The sequence below is a fragment of the Eurytemora carolleeae genome, unplaced genomic scaffold, assembly GCF_000591075.1.
Source record: "Eurytemora carolleeae unplaced genomic scaffold, Eaff_2.0 scaffold55, whole genome shotgun sequence".
NCBI classification, from domain to species: domain Eukaryota; kingdom Metazoa; phylum Arthropoda; class Copepoda; order Calanoida; family Temoridae; genus Eurytemora; species Eurytemora carolleeae.
In genome coordinates this window covers 475,701-497,977 of record NW_019396158.1, presented here as the reverse complement: position 1 = coordinate 497,977, position 22,277 = coordinate 475,701, and the positions used below count along the sequence as shown (strand labels likewise).

The following is a 22,277-nucleotide window of genomic DNA, read 5'->3' as shown; positions in this document are numbered from 1 at the left end:
AAAGCTAAACTTGATTATCTAAATCACAGTAAAAGTCATTTGGCAACCCCTTTTTCTATTTATTAAATGAATCCTAAAAAAAAACTAGATGGTTGAATTTTTTTTATCTTTTTTTGTCATTGAAAAGCAACTTTTTCTTCTAATTTATGCATAATGAAGCTAAAAATTATTTTTATCTATTTTAAAGGAAGCGACCACGCCCTGGAACACACCCCTGCCTAACCAACCAGGGTGGTTGCAATCATATTTGTATCCCTGCAAGCTCCAACACTAGAACTTGTGGATGTTCGGTTGGATTCCAGAAAACTCCAGGTAAACCAATTTTTTAAATAAACCAAACCAAATACGTTTTTTAACAAACCAAACCAAATACGTTTTTTAACAAACCAAACCAAATATGTTTATAACAAACCAAACCAAATACGTTTTTTAACAAACCAAACCAAATACGTTTTTTAACAAACCAAACCAAATTCTTTTTATACTAAGTCAAACCAAATCCTTTTTTAACAAACCAAACAAAATCCTTTTTTAATAAACCAAATAAAATTTTCGGTTTTAATTAAACCAAACCAAACCCTTATTTAATAAACCAAACCAAACCCTAATTTAATAAACAAAACCAAACCCTTATTTATTAAACCAAACCAACTCCTTTTTTTAATAAAACAAATCAAATTCTTTTTTCTATTAAACCAACCCAAATCCTTTTTCTAACAAACTAAATCAAATTCTTTTTCTGAAGAACCAAACTAAATCCCTGATGTAAAAGAAAAGAAAAAAAATCTGTGCTTTTTCTTAATAAAAAAGTTGACTCGTCTATCCAGCAACAACTTGTTAAGGTTCTGAAACTGGTTGCCAACCCTACGACTCCTTTGCAATTGTCTCTCAACTTCACCTAGCGAGAGGTTTCAGTCTTAAAGATCAAGGAGAGGCCATGATGCCTATATCAGGAAAAGGTACGTGATCACGTGATTAAGTTTCTTTACAATTATTTATTAGTTTTTTTTGGCGGATTACTTAGAAAATTTAACTTACAGATTTTATGATTTTTAATCGAATTTAATTGTGTTCTAATGACAAATAACAATTTGACGTGTTTTTTTTAATTACCTGCTTTATTTCTGATATATTCAGAAAATTTTTATTTGGTTATTTATCTGAATAATTCTTTTATCAATTTATTTTTTAATAACTTTTATTTATTTATTTAATAATGTTTTGTAGGCCACAATATCCTGCATATTGATTACCAGTTTGATGAGAACTGGATCTACTGGGTGGATTATGAAGAGGATCAACATAATGGAATTTACAGGATTAAACCTGATGGAACAGATAGACATCATGTTGTCCATGTTAGTATATTTTACACACACATTACATTACATTATGAACATTTTGTTCGAAATTATGAACATTTTGGTCGAAATTATGAACGTTTTCTTCAAAATTATGAACATTTTGTTCAAATTTATAAACATTGTTCGAAACATTGAAAGTTTTGTTACAAATTTTGAACTTTTTATTAGCAATTACAAACAGAATGACAAAGACATTCAAACAATATTTTGGGGCATTCCTAACATTATTTTCATTATATCGTACGAAATGTTCATAGTTTGATATTTCCAGCAAAATGTTAGATGTTTATTGTAACAGTATAGTGTATGGTAATGTTTGTCATCATTTAGTTTTTAAGATTTGGATTTTATCTTTGAAGCTTATTAAGTTAATACAGCTAAGAGGGAATTATATTATATTATCTTGATAACAAAATCTTATTTATTTTCTCATCATATGATTTATGTATTTTTGTACAAAACCAAACTAAAAATATAGATTTTTTCGATAAAATTACAGTTTTAACTAAGCAAATGTTCACTTTTAGACAATTTGCATAACTGGGCATTAATTTCTCCAATTTACTATTTAATTTCAGCGAGATTTTATTCTTATTCGGGAAATTAATATATTAAAAGCTGTACCTTAGCTTCTCATTAAGTATTTATTACTGATTCACAACATAAACAGGGTGTATCATTAGGCATGACAGTTGACAGTCGATTTCAAGGTCGTCTTTGATTGTTCTTTGATAGCTATGTAAGGAAAGCTATCAAAGAACGATCAAAGACGTTTTAAGTTTGATTTGTGAAACTTACATGATGGGATCTAACAGAATTTATATCTAAGGTTTACAACATTAGGTTGCAAAGATATAAGATTTATAAAAAAAGAGTTTGTGGCAAACGATTTAATTCCTTTATCTTTATCTGAACTTAAAGTAACTTAAATCTATGGATCTCACTTCATTCTTAACTTTGTTAATTCGGTCAAAGTATGGGGGTAGGATAGTAGGACATACAGTAAAGTCTGATTTGATTTGGTCGTTAAATACTATTTCAGAGATCAAAGAAATTCTGTACGACGTCTCTCAAATGTCATATTTACGGAGACACACTATAAGAAAGCATGACCAATATGGCCTGCAGAACATCCCTTTCTTCTTTCTAACCCTTGGAAAAGTAAAACCCAATATTTTTTATTTATTTTAAACAGTTCAATAACATTTAGGATGGGATTGGTAAGTCTGGTATCCGTGGTGTAGCAGTAGACTGGATAAACAAGAACCTCTACTTTACCAACGTGTTTCCTCATGAAACCTATATAGAGGTAGCTTTCTTTTTTAAACCTTTATAGAGGTGTATCTTTCTTCTTTAAACCTATATAAGGGTATCTTTCATTTTAAACCTTTACAGAGGTATCTTTCATTTTTAAACCTTTATAGAGGTATCTTTCATTTTTAAACCTTTATCAAGTTTTCTTTCTTTTTTAAACCTGAATAGAGGTATCTTTCCTTCTTAAACCTTTATTGAGGTATCTTTCCTTTTTAAACCTTTATTGAGGTATCTTTCCTTTTTAAACCTTTATCAAGGTTTCTTTCTTTTTTAAACCTTTATAGAGGTATCTTTTATTTTTAAACCTTGATAGAGGTATCTTTCCTTTTTAAACCTTTATAGAGGTATCTTTCATTTTTAAACCTTTATAAAGGTATATTTCTTTTTTAAACCGATATAGAGGTATCTTTCCATTTTAAACCTATATAGAGGTATCTAATTCCTTTTTAAACCTATATATCTTTCATTTTTAAACCTTTATAGAGGTATCTTTCCTTTTAAACCTTTATAGAGGTATCTTTCATTTTTAAACCTATATAAAGGTATCTTTCATTTTTAAACCTTTATAGAGGTATCTTTCCTTTTTAAACCTTTATAGAGGTGTATCTTTCTTTTTAAAACCTATATAGAGGTATCTTTCCTTTTTAAACCTTTATAGAGGTATCTTTCCTTTTTAAACCTATATAGAGGTATCTTTCATTTTTAAAATCTTTCTAGAGGTATCTTTTCCTTTTTAAACCTTTATAGACGTATTTTTCATTTTTAAATCTTTATTAGGGTACCATTCTTTTTTAACCTTTATAGGTGTACCTTTCCTTTTTAAACCTTTATAGAGGTATCTTTTCATCTTTCTTATTAAAGTGAGTGACCGGCTAAATCCTGAGCTTGAGCGAAAATTCGACGTTCAAAACTCCTACTTTGGGGGTGGATACGTTTTATCTATTAGTTTTTTTAAATTATCAAATAACGATCCGACATAAAATGTTAAAAAAAGTTCTACAATAAACTACAGACGTCATGTATAGGAACATGTTGAGAAAATAAAAATTAATCTTATCATCGAAAATACGTAATCTTGTTCAATTATTAGTTTCTATTTTCTCATTATTCACAAAGATTTTCTGCAGATTTTCTAGAATTATTATTGAAAAGACGACATTTGAAGAATTTGAAGAAATCTGCGAATAAATTCAAAGACAATAAGAAATTCAATATAATAATGAAAACGAAATAATCGATTTTTAGCATTTAATTAGATTACTGTATAATTTTTACTTTATTTTTCGTTGTCGTTGTTTAATAATTAAAAAAAAGCTAATTCTGAAAACGTATCCACCCCCAAAGTAGGAGTTCTGAACGTTGAATTTGCGCTCAAACTCAGGATTTACAGATGTTTAAAAAGTTTATTATGTCTCAAATGAATCCGAAAGAAGTTTTCCACAACACTACATACTCTATTCAACTACCTTACATAGCCGGTCACTCCCTTTAAAAACTTCGCTCAATTTACTTCTGTTATCTGTTCCCCCACAGATATGAAATTAAATATCTTCTGAAACTTTTTCTCTTTGATATCTTGGCATCAAACCCTGATTAGGGAAAACTTGGATAACAATTTAGAAGTATACAGAGAGACCCAAAACACGTGAAAAATTACTTTAAATTAAATTATAAATACTAAAAAAAAATTTAAGTTAATATTTTCTTTCTTTTGAAAGAATGATGGGTGTGGGGGGGGGGAGTGTACGAGTGCGCTATCTTTTTATTTTATTTCATTGGTTTTTTATCTTTCTTCCCTGGAGCCATTGTTGAAGATATTTTTCCCGAAGAAATCAAATCTGATAGAATCCTATTGAGTATCCAATTATATCGCAACCATACAAATCTATTGTCAAGATTTTGCTTTCTTTCTCTCAAATATCTTTTCATGCTCTGAGGGGAGGGGGGGGGGGGTCTATTGTTTACTGACGGGTGTATGATCTTAAATTCGTTTAATGTGTTTCCTTGGGGTTTCTTTGCTCTTTCACATACTTTAAAAACATTGTATATAACTGGACCATTGAACTTAACAGAATACAGTCTTTATTTCTTCTTATACAAATAGTAAAAACTTTATTCCTTTTGAAAGATTTTGCAAGATATTCAAGAAAAAATACCAATAAATGCATTTGTAGGTTTGCTGGTTGGACGGAAAGTATAGGAAGGTTATCTACAGCTCTACTACGGATAGCCCAAGGGAGATTGCCGTGAACCCTGTGAAGAAGTACATCTACTGGTTGGACTACGGACAATTCCCTATGCTAGCCAGAGCCTGGTTGGATGGAACTCACAGAGAAACCTTGGTTACGTCAGGGATCAGTAATCCTAGAGATTTAACCATAGATATGCAGACACATGATATATACTGGGTGGATTCTAAACATGATGCAATCTATAAGATACCCTTTGACGGAGGAAACAAACCACAGGTTATCCGGGATCATTTGCCCAACCCTCGTGGTCTAGCTCTGCTCAAGGGAGACATCTATTGGGTAGATAGAAACCTACAGAATATTTTCAAAGCTAGTAAACTTCCGGGTCAGGTGGCACCACCTGAAACGGTTAAATCAGGACTGCAAGATCTTAGAGATATTGCAATTTTCAATGTTGAAAACCAGCCAAGATCAGAAACGTCTTGCTCCAAACTTGGAAATGGTGGTTGCTCCCAACTCTGCTTTACTCCTCCTGATGGAGAAACTAGTATTGGACTCTGTGCCTGTGCTGCCGGAGTCCTGGATACAGATGGTAAAACCTGCACGAATGCCAAGAACTATATTGTTTACACTACAAGGTCGGAGATTAGGTCAGAGTTTATTCCTCTGAATGTGTCCAACTCTCCGGCACAGCCACCCTTTGATCCAATTGTGAACATGTCCAATGTTGTCGGCATAGAGTTTGATTATGCTGATAACCAACTTTTCTTCACCCAGATCCGACCTGAACCCTTAATCGGGTGGATGGACGCTAAAAACCCCAGTGTTAATTTTACAACTATACTATCTGATAAAATGAGAGGGATAAATCCAGAAGGAATTGCATACGATTGGGTTCACAAGAAGATATATTGGACTGACAGTAGAAATAACTCTATTTATTCCATGAACCGGGACGGATCTCAGATCATAGATATGGTTAGAGTAGAGCGGCCTAGAGCCATTGCAGTCCATCCATGCAAGGGATACATGTTCTTCACAGACTGGGGACATTTTGGAGAGAGTGGAAAGATCTACAGATCTACAATGGCAGGAACACACAAAACTCCTATAGTAGAGAGCAACCTAACTCAACCCAGCGGGCTCACCATTGATTATGAACATGACTTCATTTATTTCACAGATGCTGTTCGTGAGGTCATTGAGAGATGTGATATAAATGGAACCCGGCGGCAACTCCTGGTTTCAGCAACTATCTATCCATTTGCCATCACTGTTGATAGGGATTTCATCTACTGGACGGATCTACAGCTCAGGGGACTATTCAGAGCTGAGAAGCATACAGGATACAACATGGAGGAGGTGGTGAAACGTTTAGACAATTCTCCCCGGGATATTCAGATATACAGCGAGGAAAAACAGGGGAAATGTGAGATTGAGCAGTGCAATATTGACAATGGTGGATGTGCTGACAGCTGTCATCCTTCAGTAAATGGAGAACCAGAATGCCATTGTTCATACGGTAAAGCAGTGAATGAAGGGAAGCAGTGTGTGAATGATACAGTATCCTGTGATGGGAACAAGTTTCATTGTGGAAATGGTAAATGTATTTCTAGACTCTGGGCTTGTGATGGTGATGATGATTGTGGTGATAATACTGATGAAGCCTTTGATTACTGTAGTTATCACACATGTGCACCCTCTGAATACAGATGTGGAAATGGTCGCTGTATTTTCCAAACCTGGCAGTGTGATCATGAAGACGACTGCGGAGACGGGACTGATGAGATTGATTGTGAATATCCAGGTTGTGCAGAGGGAGAATTTACTTGTAAAAACTCCAGATGTATCCCAGAGAACCAAGTTTGCAACGGTATTAATGACTGCAAAGATGACACCACCAGTGATGAATTAATTGAAATGTGTAAGTCTAGAAATGTAACATGTCCCCCTAACCACCTTCAATGTAAATCAACAACCATCTGTGTTGAACCATTTTGGCTTTGTGACGGAGACAATGATTGTGGAGATAACAGTGATGAAGATCCTCTACATTGTAGTTCCAGATCATGTCCTCCGAACAGTGTGAGATGTCCTGATCACAGATGTATTCCAGCAACCTGGTATTGTGACGGCGATCCAGATTGTGCAGATGGTAGCGATGAGCCTAAAGACTACTGTGAGTCTGAAAAGAAAACTTGTATTGGAGATCTATTCACATGTGATAATGGAAACTGTATCCCACGTATCTATCTCTGTGATGGAGATAATGACTGTCTTGACAACTCTGATGAGAATGCTGAACGCCAATGCAACAATAGACAATGTGATGCTGTGACTGAGTTTGAGTGTACACAGAACAAATTATGGAACCGTGCAATGTGTATTCCGGTGAAGTGGGTTTGTGACGGGGATCCAGATTGTGTAGATGGAGCTGATGAAAACTCAACCCTAACTGGATGTACTAGACCTGAAGAGCAATGTGGTGAGGATCAGTTCAAGTGTGGGAATGGACGATGCATCAATAAAAACTGGAAATGTGATCATGATAATGATTGTGGAGATGGGACTGATGAAGGGAAGGAGTGTGGTAAACTTTATGCTACTTGTAGTTCTACTGAGTTTGCTTGTGAGAATGCAAAATGTATCAATACCAACTACAGGTACTTAACCAACTAAACACTATCCACTAATTCAAAATTTTAAACCCTTTTATCTTTGTAACCTGATGTTGTAAAACTTTTACAATTCAAACTTTGAACTATGTTTAATTGAATAGTAAAAGTTTGAAGTATTAAAGGTTTTTACCACCAGGTTGCAAAGAAAGAGGGAGTAGAAAATTCCCCTAATTAACTTAATTTCTTTACAAAAATGGTTTCTCTTGTTTAAACATTATGCTAAAAAATGACAACATGGTTAAAAAATATGATTTGATGATTTCTAAATTTTTTGAAACCTAAGAGAACTAAATGTTAAAATATCAAACGTAAATTCCAATTGCTAAGATACACTATGTAAGACAAATATCAAAATAGCAAACATTTTTTGAATGAATGAATATGAGACCAATTCCTTTAAATTTCCATTTCTTTAGATGTGACGGAGAGGATGATTGTGGAGATCACTCTGATGAAGTAGGATGTGACAAGTCTAACTCTACTTGTACTGACGGACAATATCTGTGCAGAAACCAGAAATGTATTGATTACGACATGGTCTGCGACAAAAAGGACGACTGTGGGGACGAGAGCGACGAACCCCTGCACTGTGGGCAGAATGAGTGTGAGAATGTAGCAACGAATGGATGTGAACATCTATGTATTGATACTAAAGAATCCTTCAAGTGCAAATGCAATTCCGGATACAGGAAACTAGAACATTCTAACTAGTTAAAAGATTCTTTCTTATTTTTAATTATAAAAGGTTTTTAAAGGGATTATTAGTTAAGTTGAGTAAAGGACCATTGGAATTACTGGAAGAATGTCTTTTTGATTTTTATATTTCTTGGTTTAAAAAAATTCCGAAATTCTTATTTTTTAAAGCTTAAATGTTCTTGTTAAATTAGACTGATGGAGGATGGTAAGGCGTGTATAGATATAAATGAATGTATCAACCCCCCTGCAGATAAACCATGCAGCCAACTTTGTGTAAACACAGAGGGAGATTTCACTTGTAAATGTGACGCTCAGTTTTACACTAAAGAACCCGATTCTAGAACCTGCAAGAGAACAGATAATATTGAACCTTGGATACTATTTACAAACAAATACTATCTCAGGAACATGTCCACAGATGCTAGAGAATACAACCTAGTCATTCAGAATCTAAGAAACGTAGTTGCACTTGACTATGATTACGATCAGGAGGAAATTTATTTCTGTGATGTATCCGCCAAGACCATTTTTAAATCTAAAGTTGGATCTGAAGATCGAACCAATATTATCCGTCATGAGAGCAATGGTTTGGAGGGTATGGGAGTGGATTGGGTAGGAAGGAAACTATATTGGTTGGACCGACACACTAAGCATCTGAGTGTAAGTGAGCTGGATGGTACTTACAGGAAAACTCTGAAAACCAATGTAGATGATCCCCGAGCCCTGGTGGTGCATCCCGGCATTGGATATATCTTCTTCACTTCTTGGCATCTTCAAGCTTATATTGGGAGGATTGGAATGGATGGATCAAACATGACAAGAATAGTTGCTACAACTCAAGGAGACAAATTGGCCTGGCCTAATGCTCTGACAATAGATTATTTTTCTGAGAAGATCTGGTGGGCTGATGCTCATCTGGATTATATTGCTTTCTCAGATTTTGATGGAAATAACAAAAAGATGGTTCTGGAGGGAAACTCTGTTCCCCATGTTTTTGCCATAACAATCATGGATGATTACATTTATTGGACGGATTGGAATAAAAAGGCAATTCTTAAAGCTCATAAATTTACTGGAAACGACTACACAGTTCTCCGAAATACCACACACAGACCTTATGATATTCATGCTTATCATCCACGCAGACAAATAAAATATGATAATCCGTGTGCAAACCAGAATGGTGGTTGTTCACATCTCTGTCTCATCTCTCCAAACAATATGGAGGGAACTAAGTATATGTGCGCCTGCCCTAACGATTTTATCCTAACTCGAGATAATAAGACCTGTATTCCTAACTGTACAGAGGGTCAGCACAGGTGTGGAGGATCTGATGATAAATGTATCCCCTTCTACTGGAAGTGTGATGGATCAGAGGATTGTCAGGATGGAAGTGATGAGCCTGCCTCATGCCCTCCAAGAGAATGTAAGGAGGGTCAGTTCCAGTGTAAGAATAATAACTGCACCCTGGTTACTGCTATCTGTGACGGGAGGAATGATTGTGGGGATATGAGTGATGAAGAGCACTGTAGCCATGAATGTTCTGAACATGAGTTTAAATGTAAATCAACTGGAAAATGTGTGCTGGGAGCCTGGAAGTGTGATGGTGATGCTGATTGTGCTGATGGCAGTGATGAAGCTGATGATGTTTGTCACAACAGAGAATGCGATGAGGAGACAGAGTTCAAGTGTAACAATGGCAAATGTATTCCAACTTTGTGGAGATGTGACTTTGATGATGATTGCGGCGATGACAGTGATGAACCTGCTCATATTTGTAGAAATCAGAACTGTACAACTGGCTGGAGAAGATGTCCATCCCATTCCAACTACAGGTGTATTCCAGAATGGTTGTTCTGTGATGGAAAGGACGACTGTAGAGACGGAACTGATGAATTGGCTGAAAACTGTCCTAAATGCGAAGACAAGGGAGACTTCAAATGCAGAAACAATAGATGTGTTCCTCAGCGCTGGACTTGTGACTTTGAAAATGACTGTGGAGATAATTCAGATGAGAGTGAAGATTTATGCTCTGGAAAATACAGAGAATGTTCAGAATCAGAATTCAAATGTGGCAATGATAAATGTATTCCTGCAAGATGGCAGTGTGATCATGATGATGATTGTGGTGATGGTAGTGATGAAAGCAGCTGCAAAGATCACAAATGTCCTGAAGATAGGTTTAAATGTAACTCTGGACATTGTATCAAGAAGGAACTTCTCTGTGACGGAGACAAGGACTGTCAGGATCTGTCTGATGAGTTGACATGTCCTCCCAGATTCCCTGGTGGCAAATATTGTCCCGAGGACAGATTTGAATGCGCGAACCATCTGTGTGTTAGATTATCCGACCTCTGCGATGATATTGATGATTGTGGGGATGGTTCTGACGAAGAGGCCGGAATTTGCCAAAATTTCACCTGCGACAAAGTGGATAAATTCCAGTGCGCAGATGGGAAATGTATTCCCAAATCTGGCCTTTGCGATGGGATCAAACAGTGTGCTGATGCTAGTGATGAAAATGACATGTCTCTCTGTGGTGCCAAACCTGATGTTCCTTGTCAATTTAACGAGTTCAAATGTGCAAATCACAAATGTGTTATGGCGTCAAAGATGTGTGATCTAAATGATGATTGTGGTGATGGTAGTGATGAAAGAGGTTGCCACAATGCGGGTTCATGTGGTGATCATTCTGAAGGCAATGGTGGTTGCCAGGAGAACTGTTCCAATATCCCAGGTGGTGGATATATTTGTCATTGCCTCAAGGGATCCATCATTGATCGAAATAATCCTAAAAAATGCCTGGATGTTAATGAATGTGAAACTGATTACAATTACTGTTCACAAATCTGCACAAATTTTCCGAATGCGGACTATCCTGATCAAAAAGGAACGTTTGCCTGTTCATGCAAACCTGATTTTGAAGCTACTGATGAAAATTCTGGTGTCTGCAAAGCTATTCGTGGAGAAGCAGAACTATTTTTTGTCAATAAAGATGAAATAATCAGTCTGGAGTTAGGAGCAAGCAACAGGGCAAGAGAGATTATTAAAGAGCAAGAAAGAATTCCCAGCATTGATTTCGACCCCTACAACAACATGATATTCTGGGTTGATGATCAGGATAAGAGCGTAAAAAGATCTTTAATCCCACAAATGCATCCTGGCGCTGAGATCGGATATCCTCAATACCTTCAACAAACAAGTAAATCCGGGAAACCATCCTCGATTGCCTATGACTGGGTTGGAGAGAATCTCTACTGGACGGAGACAGAGTATTCAGGTGGTAAAATCATGGTTTCTAAAAGAGACGGTAGATATGCTAAAGTTCTCATTGACTCTAGAATAGAAGATCCTACCAGTGTTGCTGTAGACCCTGAGCTGGGTTTCATGTACTGGGCAGATGCTGGAAATAAACCTAAGATTGAATCTGCCTGGATGGACGGAAGCAACAGGAAAATAATTGTCTCTGAGAGAATTCTGCGTCCAACAAGTTTGACCATTGATTACCTAATGGACCATACTATTTACTGGACTGATGCTAAAGCCAATATTATTGAATCCATGTCAAGAACAGGAGAAAGGCGTCATGTCATTGTACGATCTCCATTCGTCATTCGTCCCTTGTCTATCGATGTTTTTGAATCCATGATGTACTGGGTGTCTGAGAACTCAAGAGGACTGAATATTGTAAAAATGGACAAGTTTGGTAGAGGCCAGCCTGTAATAGTGGCCGGAGATATTCAAGGATCCTCAGCGGTTAAAGTCTTCCATCCTCTCAAGTATAATCTGACACTGGATAACCCATGTTCAACATCTGGTTGCTCACATCTTTGTTTGTTGGTTCACGGAGGATATAGATGCTTGTGCCCGACCAATTTTAGATATACTGATGGAAATAAACAGACTTGTGACGCAACAATAGAACCTCCTAAGGTGGTTTTTTTGTTTTTAATTTGATTCTTATTATCTAATCTTTATTAATCCTTTATTTTATTATTAATAATATTCTTAAAATGATGTTAATAACACTTTATTGTTTAGGCTGAACCCCTGGTTTGTCATTGTCAGAATGGCGGCTACTGCAAGGAGACCGTATCCGGCGAGACCAGCTGTGTGTGCACTGAGAACTTTGTCGGCCATTACTGTGACATCAGACGGGATCAGACAATCACCCGCGCGGGAACATCATCAGCTGCTGTCGCTGTTCCGGTCATTCTCATTATTATCGTTATTCTGTGCGCCCTGGGGCTTTATGTTTACTACCAGAGGAAGCGCGGAGAGTAAGTATTTAATAAATCAAATATATCGAATAAAAATTCTTATTTAAAAATAACCTTTTTATATGATTTCGTTTGTTTTAGGACCAAGATATTGGGTGGTTTGAGTAACAGTGTTTCATTCCGTGATGGATCTAATGTCGAGTTTGATGGGCCAACTTTCAGTCCTCCTCCACTTAATCCGGGAAAGGTTAGTGCACAGTGTACACTTTAAAGCGAGGGTTCACAAAAAATAAGGCGCACAGTTTTTATAATTTTAGAATTATGAGTTGGTTTGCACTACTCATATTTTTATCTGATATTATTGAAATGAGAATTATATTTAAATCGTTCTTCACGGCCCCATTTTGTTACTATTTTTTTTAAAACAAAAGCAGTGTATAGAAATGAAAATGTTGCCTTTTTTACCATTTGATTAGTGTTTATATCATTTTGAACTGCATGTTTTAATAGTTTAGGTAAATTTACCATTCAAATAATTTTTTTTAATTGCCATTTTTTTAATAAATTAAAAAAATATTTTAAGTTTTATATTTTAATAACGTTTAACTTTCAATATTCTTATTTTCCCTATATTCAGGAAACCCAAGTCGGTTTGGGAGGGTTGAGTGATTCTAACCGAGATTTCTCTAATCCCATGTATGATATGCAGAGCGGTAGACAAGAACCAGTACCATCTCATGTATCACAATCAAATATTGGAGTTCACAGAGAACTAAACCCTGTGACGATAGACACTGGCAAGGACACACAATGTCTAGTTGAAGACGACAGTGAATGCTAGTGAAACATTCTCATTTACAAAAATTTACTCGTGGATTTTATCCGCTAACTTCTAGTGGATTTTATTCTAAAATGCTTGGCGGATTTTCCAGGGAATTGAAGCCAATAAGAGAGGGTTTGGTTATATCCAATATGTGTGATACTCAGACGTGATAAACAACGTAATTGTGGGATTGTTATGTTGCACTTAACATCCACAAATGTCAGATAAAGACATGATGATCCAGGAGTATTTTTATTTTACATTCCAATATATTGATATATCATTTTCTTTAATGATACTTACTTTTAAGCAAACCAAGATTTTACAAGCAGTAATTTTACTATGCAATAAGTTTTAAATTTTAATTATTCAGCTTCACGACTATGCATTTAGATATTCATTATAAACTAAACAACTGAATAAAAAGTAAAAATTTTATCCCTAGGACTGTAATTTGAATGATCGACAATTTTAAGTTGTTAAATATGTTATAAACCTTGTGCTGATTATAAATATGTATAAAAACGCAATGCCAAATTGTATGTTAGATTTTTATCTTTCAATAAATCCGTCCAAGTTGTTTTGTATTTTTAATTACATGTTTGTTTTAACATTTTATGAATATATGATATATTTGATTTTAGAATTTGATTAAAAATTATGTTTAAGTTCCAGGGATGTTTCTGTGTCTTTGAAGGACAAATATCAAAAAATTTAAACTCGTAAATATCTATGTTAAGACTGCTTAAAAGTTGCAATAAAAACACACAAATTTTAAGAAAAAAATCACAGCACAGCAGGCGAGACAAAGCAATATAATTCTTATGACATCAACTTGATTTGTTCACAACATTTTGTAAGTAGTAAAAGCTATCAACAGGGTTACCCACAAAGGATGAGATTTCAGAGATGAATGTTCGAAACTTATACTGTATGTTTTCTTAAAAAATCATGATTACGTGCAACATTTTTTTTTGCCAAATCATCAGAATCATTTCAAGACCACGTTCAAGGCAGGATACTTATTAGTTTCGGATCGTCTTTACATTATCACTATCATCCTTAATGTGGTTAGCCCTGTAGGTCATGGATTCTTGAAAATCTCGTTGATCTAATTTTCTATTTCACAAATGAGTTTGTTGTGTTTCAACAAGAGGAGTGGGGGGAAGGATCAGCACACCATTTTCTCTTCCTAACCACAAATGACGTCACAATTCACCATTTTTTCTTTCGACCACACCTTTTTTCTTCCAGGCGTTGCTTCTGTGTTTTAGATGTATATTTTTATAACACTTTTCAAAATTTATGCAACGTAATGTTTTTCAATATGATTTGATTTTGTTTGAAGAGGAAAAACGATAGTTAAGCCCAATCTAGCTCGAAAAGGAAAATACCAAACACCTTCCTGTTATTTTCTTATTTTACTCCTTAACTGCATCTTTTATAGGTGATCATCGATTGGACTTTTAGAATTTAAGACTTATAATTAACATATTTTGGAAAGGAGCAAGGGGTTTTGATTTTCTTGAGGTTCTATGAAATAAAAGTTTCCTTGAATTTGTTCATGTCTATTGTACAGGGTGTCCCAATACCATGGGAGTTCAGTAACGAATTCGATATCGTCTTTGATATGAATTAGCATTAACATAATACCTCATTTCTAAACCACAATTATTATGTCTGCTAGAGTTTATTTAATGAAAACGGTAAATGGCTGTAAAGATGAGTCTATAATGTCTCTGCAAGAATCAAGATGATCACATTGAAGACAAACAAGTTTACTTTGTTTGTAAACAGTAATTTTCTTTTTTTACTAAGTAAAACCTTATGCAGATATAACATAAACAAGCAAATTGTAAACTCATACAGATTACAGCTTTCTCAACTTTACTAAATCAAAGAATTATTCAAAAAGACGATATCGAATTCGTCACTGAATTCCCATGTTTATTGGGACACCCTGTACCTTCATAAGATGTCCTTCTTTAAAAAAACAGGATAAAATATTTTAAACCATTATATACAACATGATGGGGCTCAAAATTCGAATAAAATAATGAAAAAAATGAAAACAATGCCGGACGGAAAAAAGGTTTGTCCGGACGAAATAATGGTGAATTGTGACGTAATTTGTTGCCGGACGAAAAAAGGTGCGGTGTGTTTTCCCTCACTCAAAAGAGTGAGTTCCACATCGCATGATGTTTATTAGACAACTTGCAAATTCTGTTCGATTTCCGATGGTTATAGAAGTTTTTGTATCTAATTGGATAATACAGGGTGTCCCACGAAACATGACAGTTGATAAATAGTTCTGAATGTCGTCCTCATATACCGTATTAGATATTAAAGGTTTTTTGCAGTTCATTTCGTTCAAAAAATCTTTTCCTCCAAAAGATTTTACTTTGAAATCAAGTTTACTTTAATATGACTCCCATATAATATTTTTTCTATACCCAAGAGCTTCAATGCTTGTGTACGTACATGAATTTGACACTCCTGGATCCCTTGTCCTAACTTTAATTGGAAGAGTATTGAAGTTGGAGCAATTATACTTTACTTTACACTGGCAGAGAATTAATAGGGGGATGGGAAGATGACAGGATGGGAAGGGGAATGGGAAGTTGACGGGATGGGAAGATGACAGGATCGGAATGGGGGATGGGAAGATGACCGGATGGGAAAGGGGATGGGAAGATGACGGGATGGGAAGATGACGGGATGGGAAGGGGGATGGGAAGATGACGGGATGTGAAGGGGAAAAAGTAAAGAGCAAATAAGGGGATAAAAAAGGGAAAGGCAAGATGATGGGATGGTAGAGGGTGGGTAAATGAATGAATGATAAAAAGAGGGAAGAAGCCATAGGAGGGGAGAGAAGTAATGAGGAGACAGATGGGAGATGGGATGGGAGGATTGAAAAAGCAAAAAATTATGGGAGAATGATTAAAGGAATAACAAAACGGGATGATGGTAGAACAGTCTGGGATGAGGGGGAAAAGAGTTGATGGGAGAATAAACGGAAGGATAAGAAGTGAAGAATGTGTTGATGGGAGGAGGAAAGAAGAATTGAAGGAAAAATATATTTTCAATAAAAACAAACAGTAATATTTTCAAGATTATTAAGAGATGTATGTTTATCGTAGTGTATATATGACGTATGTCATACAATAAAAAAGTACATGCAGAATACAGGTACAAGGTTACCCATAAAGGATGAGACTTCAGAGACGATTGTACGGAATTTATACTGTCTGTTTCCTTACATTCACGATTACCTTCAACTGTAAACTTGTTTCTTTCTTTTCCAAATCATCATGTAAGCCATTAGATTACTTTATCTAATGCATAATACTTAGTAAAAGCTTGGGATCGTCATATTTTAAGAGTTTCCTGTCGTCTTTACAGTCTTATTCTTTGTGGGTCCCCCTGTACATTGCATAAGCTCAAAACAAAAACATATCATGATAAACTTGGATTGAGATGCATACATCCATGTATACAGCTTAAATGTCCTTCCAACATTTCTATCCGGGCCCTGGAATACAATATATTTAACTTTGAACTTTCCAAATGGGCCCTGAATCAGAATATAGTAATTAAGGGGCAGCCCTACCCCAAAAGGTTTAGAATACATAGACGAACAAAAGAGAAAAAAAGGAAAGATGAGAAGAAATCGAAAAATGAAGGATGAGAAGAAAAGAGAAAAAAGGAAAGATGAGAAGAAATCGAAAAATGAAGGATGAGAAGAAAAGAGAAAAAGGAAGGATGAGAAGAAAAGAGAAAAAGGAAAGATGAGAAGAAACAGAAAAAGGAAGGATGAGAAGAAACAGAAAAGGAAGGATGAGAAGAAACAGAAAAAGGAAGGATAATGAGAAGAAAAGAGAAAAAGGAAGGATGAGAAGAAAAGAGAAAAAAGGAAAGATGAGAAGAAACAGAAAAAGGAAGGATGAGAAGAAACAGAAAAAGGAAGGATGAGAAGAAACAGAAAAAGGAAGGATGAGAAGAAACAGAAAAAGGAAGGATAATGAGAAGAAAAGAGAAAAAGGAAGGATGAGAAGAAAAGAGAAAAAAGGAAGGATGAGAAGAAATATCTTTTTAACCTGAGGGTATTTCAAACATTGACGACATTAGGTTAAAAAATCAGAGTTTGCGGCATTAGTTTTCAGTTCGATGTTGTTCAGACATATTGTTGAAAAAACATGATTTTTCTCAAAAACTTTCGAAATTCTTTTGTAAAACTGTGGAATAGAAAGACGACATAAAAGTATCAATTAAGTGTATTTGATGTTGTTACGAAGCAAATAGTTTTACTTGTAATTTTTTAAATCGCTTATAAAATATAATAGGTCTGTTTACACTGAACAATTTCTGTGTTTTATGTTCATTGAACTGATTAAGCCATATTTTGAGTCCCAAAGTCGACTTTCTATACACGCTCAACCGGTGTACATTTGAATATCCGAGCTGGACCAACCTTTCCAGTCCTACTTTGGACTGTAACGCAAATTTACAATTACTAAAGCAGCAGAGGAAGTGTATAGTCCACAGTACGTTTTTCTGGTTCTCACTGAACTCTTCTAGCTATGATCAGACTTAAAATCTTCATTATTTACTTAAAATAAGGCACAGTAAAGGACAAAGGTGGTATATAGAATTCAATGGTTGATGCATGATTTTCATAATTGTTTAAATCGATGTGACAAATCTATTTAAATTTTATTATTGATAGTATAAATTATTTAACAAAAATAATAATAATTAATAAACCAACCTATCTGTCTGCCTTCTTCTTTTATCTTCTCTCTCCTAAATGTATAAATAAATAATCTTATTTTTGTTATAAAGTTATGAGAATAATTCACACATATTTTTTTTGCTTGTTTTCAAAAATACCCTATATTCACTTGCTCAGGATTTTAATTTAGTAGATTTGATAATTGAACAAAACTAGAGGACATTGTTGATTGAAATCCTGTTTTTTTTAACAAAACCAAAAACATTTTACCATTTGGGTTTAAAATATCTATTTGGGATAGTTTAAGATATATTTTATGTGAACTTATGTATCAAAAATATTTTCAAAGTAGAAAAAAAATGTAAATTTTTTATTTGACTTTTAACTAGATAAACCTGCATGAGAAATAATGTTTTTATGAACATAAACAACAGTTTCTGGCATTTTTAAAATATTTTTTATAAAGTTTTTTGTATATAAGGAAAAATATAAACCTGTGAATGCAAGCATTGATGAATACATGAAAAAACTTCTTCATCTTTTCTAAATTCTTTTTCATTTATATCAGACAGATATAAGCATCAATACAGTTGAACTCATTTTACAAAAAATTATTGATTTGAAAATAAAAGTTTGCAAATAATATAATTTTAAAAAAGAAAAAATTAATTGTTTCAAATACTTTTTCTGTAAAAAAGTACAAATGTAAAAAATTGTTTTATTTTTTATTTTGAAAATCAACGAATTCAAGTGAATTCTGAAAAAGTAGCACAGTCCGATTCACAACTGTGACAAAATGAAGATGAAAAATGAAGATGAAAAATGAAGATGAAAAATGAAGATGAAAAATAAGATGAAAAATGAAGATGAAAAATAAAATGAAAAATGAAGATGAAAAATGAAAATGAAAAATAAAATGAAAAATGAAGATGAAAAATTAAAATGAAAATTAAAATGAAAAATGAAGATGAAAAAATAAAATGAAAAATAAAATGAAAAATGAAGATGAAAAATTAAAATGAAAAATAAAATGAAAAATGAAGATGAAAAATTAAAATGAAAAATAAAATGAAAAATGAAGATGAAAATGAAGATGAAAAATGAAGATGTAAAATAAAGATGAAAAATAAAGATGAAAAATTAAGATGAAAAATTAAAATGAAAAATGAAAATGAAAAATAAAATGAAAAATGAAGATGTAAAATGAAGATGTAAAATAAAGATGAAAAATGAAGACGAAGAATAAAAATGAAAAATGAAGATAAAAAATGAAGATGAAAAATGAAGATGAAAAATAAAGATGAAAAATAAAGATGAAAATGTAGACGAAAAAGGAAGATGAAAAATAAAGATGAAAATGAAGATGAAAAATTAAGATGAACAATTAAAATGAAAAATAAAGATGAAAAATGAAGATGAAAAATGAAGATGAAAAATGAAGATTAAAAATGAAGATGAAAAATGAAGATGAAAAATGGATAAGTCTGTTAAAGTTAAAGTTATGCAACAGAGACAAGGAAGGAAATTAATTAAATTGATTTTTTTCCAGATATCACCAGACAACTCTTTAATCTTGATTTAGAAATGGGCACTTTGGGTTTGACATGTAAAAATCTAAATTGATTCAGATTGTGTTGTCCATCGTGTATGCATAATTACTAAATCTGGAGGGTTACTAAAATTACGCGGAAACATCTTTTAAGATCGCTCTGTCCTGTAAAATGAAGAAATTTCCTGAGTTTGTATTCTAGGTTCTGTATTCTTCTTTCTTGAGCAGTCAACTGTATATCCAGCTTCTTCAAGTCAACCAGTATACTCTTAATAGTCAACCAGTATACTCTTAATAGTCAACCAGTATACTCTTAATAGTCAACCAGTATACTCTTAATAGTCAACCAGTATACTCTTAATAGTCAACCAGTATACTCTTAATAGTCAACCAGTATACTCTTAATAGTCAACCAGTATACTCTTAATAGTCAACCAGTATACTCTTAATAGTCAACCAGTATACTCTTAATAGTCAACCAGTATACTCTTAATAGTCAACCAGTATACTCTTAATAGTCAACCAGTATACTCTTAATAGTCAACCAGTATACTCTTAATAGTCAACCAGTATACTCTTAATAGTCAACCAGTATACTCTTAATAGTCAACCAGTATACTCTTAATAGTCAACCAGTATACTCTTANTATGATTAGAAGGAAGGGGGGGGGGGCAGAAGAACTAGGATTATAAGGGTCTACAAACTGTTCTTCAAGTCCGCCAATATACTTTTAATATAGAAACTTATCATCTCTTCTTACGCTACCAATAACAATATTTATACTCAAAATATTAAACTCAAACACTAAATGTATATCTCAATTTTTAAATGTAGTTTGTCTCAGTCTGTTTTGTATCTTAAAATAATCGGGATTAATCATGTCCCATTTTCCTTTAATTATAACCAAAATCTCCCAGAACCCAGATTTGCCCAATGCCCGGGCTTGTCAAAGTTCCTCACACCGTTTACATTTTGGAAAGTTCAGATCCTTACAATGCAAAATGCAAAAACTGTAATTTTTTATTTTTCAAAAATAAAGAAAATGATTTTGTATTCTCGTAGTTCCCAAGTTTATCAAGACCATCATTTACTTTCAGGTTTATGATAAGAGTACGTAAATTTCAAAACAATGTTGATTTGTGTAATTTAAGTAATAAAAACAGTTAAATTAATTTTAATTTTGTTTTTTTTCTTAAAGTTTACATTGTAAACATTTGTAGACATCTGAGTGAAACGTTAGTTAAGAAACAATTGAAATATTTTGATGTCCGGTTGGAGCAAGCAGGGAAAATTCTGATTTTACTGGAATAAATTACTTTACTATACTATGTTATACTATTTGTTTGTGAATGAATCTTTATAATAATAAAAACGGTAGGATATTCTAGCAAGTACGTTTCTTAGGTTTCCAAGTTTGGAAATCTTGTAAATATAATTTCATTTTTGGAGAAATTGAAGTCAAACCAAAGTTCTTTACATCTCAGACGTTTTAAAGATATTTTTGGTATAATTATATTTAGAATAATTATGAATGAATTAACCAACATTTGATAAAAATTGGTTAGAAAATGTATGCAACATTTTTAAAAACTCTTATACCTCGGTGTCTGATGTCTGGGAGACACTACAGGCCTCCTCTGTCTACAGAAAATATTATTTAAGAAGAAAGAAGAATAAAAACAGTCATCAAGAATCTTGTCATTTTGTTTTCATAAGAAAAATAAACGAATTAAAGAGAAAGTTGTTGTAATTTCAAGCTACAAACCATGCAGAGACGCGCACGCCATATTCATAACTGTACCCTATGAACCCCGTTATCTGATCAATAATGTTGAAAATATCGTCGTATTTCTAGCTCGAAATATGCTGACAATTTTCTCCCCGTGCTTCTGAAGATACTTTATAGACATATCACCATTAAAAATAAACATTTTTTTTGAAGAAAATTTTGGATATTTCAGGCATTCTTGATTAGGCAAGGCTTTTAAGGTTACCGTTGTGAATCAAACATATCACTCGATAAATGGTTTTTGATGCATTTTTGACCAGACAACGCTTTTAAAGGTAACGACGTTGTGAATTGAACATGCCACTCTGTTTTTTTAAATGGATTTTTTTTATAAATATTTAGTCACCCTCTCATTTATGATGAAAAAAAACAATACCTGAATAGAAGCTGATACTAAAACATTAGTCAGGAAAACTATTATAGAAATGTTGAAAAATATATTCGTCATAGTTACAATGCACACATCTGATAAACAACTGGAAATATTAAATCAAACACTAAAATATCCTTACAGCAAGCAAACAGGAAGTAAACAGGAGGAAAACCGGAAGTAAATCATTAATTAGATTTTGAAACATCTGAATATAGGAAATTAAAATATTCAAGGGACTGGAAACGAAATTTCATTTAATTCAATTCTTTTCTAAACTCGACACCATGAAGTAAGATAAATGTCAATTGTTGGACACCCTGTGGTAGAATAAATGTCAATTGTTGGACACCCTGTAGTAGAAGAAATGTCAATTGTTGGACACCCTGTAGTAGAATAAATGTCAATAGTCAATAATAGACACCCAGTCTATAGTAGGTAAAATGTCAAAAGTTGGTCATCCAGAAAAATGAAAAATGTCAATTGTTAGAAAAGTTTATTATTATCAATCCCTCTGTAAAGTTTAAATAATTGAACACTCTGTAGCAG

General features: G+C 33.6%; 2 protein-coding genes across 3 annotated transcripts in view; one reads left to right on the top strand and one right to left on the bottom strand.

Annotated features, from left to right (window-relative positions):
- The window catches only part of LOC111696712 (low-density lipoprotein receptor-related protein 2), a 64,941-nt gene extending 51,074 nt beyond the window's left edge, over positions 1-13,867 (top strand). For both annotated transcript variants that reach the window (XM_023466420.1, XM_023466418.1), the window contains 10 exons: positions 188-312; positions 843-959; positions 1,228-1,358; positions 2,575-2,673; positions 4,853-7,533; positions 7,965-8,237; positions 8,436-12,177; positions 12,286-12,524; positions 12,606-12,711; positions 13,102-13,867. In XM_023466420.1, coding sequence (XP_023322188.1) covers positions 188-312; positions 843-959; positions 1,228-1,358; positions 2,575-2,673; positions 4,853-7,533; positions 7,965-8,237; positions 8,436-12,177; positions 12,286-12,524; positions 12,606-12,711; positions 13,102-13,305 — 7,717 coding nt within the window. In that variant the 3' untranslated portion in view covers positions 13,306-13,867. The remainder of the gene's footprint in view (positions 1-187; positions 313-842; positions 960-1,227; positions 1,359-2,574; positions 2,674-4,852; positions 7,534-7,964; positions 8,238-8,435; positions 12,178-12,285; positions 12,525-12,605; positions 12,712-13,101) is intronic.
- A 1,872-nt stretch (positions 13,868-15,739) lies between these two features.
- Positions 15,740-21,895, bottom strand: LOC111696716 (uncharacterized). Its single transcript, XM_023466424.1, has 6 exons — positions 21,735-21,895; positions 21,169-21,210; positions 19,754-19,836; positions 18,514-18,562; positions 18,056-18,090; positions 15,740-16,819 (listed from the first exon to the last, which is right to left on the bottom strand). The coding sequence occupies exons 1-6, from the start codon at positions 21,804-21,806 to the stop codon at positions 16,744-16,746; spliced, it is 357 nt and encodes a 118-aa protein (XP_023322192.1). The 5' UTR covers positions 21,807-21,895; the 3' UTR covers positions 15,740-16,743.
- Positions 21,896-22,277: the final 382 nt, after the last annotated feature.

What these genes read in the sequence shown, in the direction of transcription:
- LOC111696716 (XM_023466424.1), bottom strand. Translation starts at nt 21,806, where the DNA reads ATGACGAATATATTTTTCAACATTTCTATAATAGTTTTCCTGACTAAT. An exon ending in CCCAGACATCAGACACCGAG is followed by an intron (nt 19,837 to 21,168) that starts GTATAAGAGTTT and finishes TTGACTATTAAG; the next exon opens with AGTATACTGGTTGACTTGAA. An exon ending in ATCAATGCTTGCATTCACAG is followed by an intron (nt 18,091 to 18,513) that starts GTTTATATTTTT and finishes TTATACATTTAG; the next exon opens with GAGAGAGAAGATAAAAGAAG.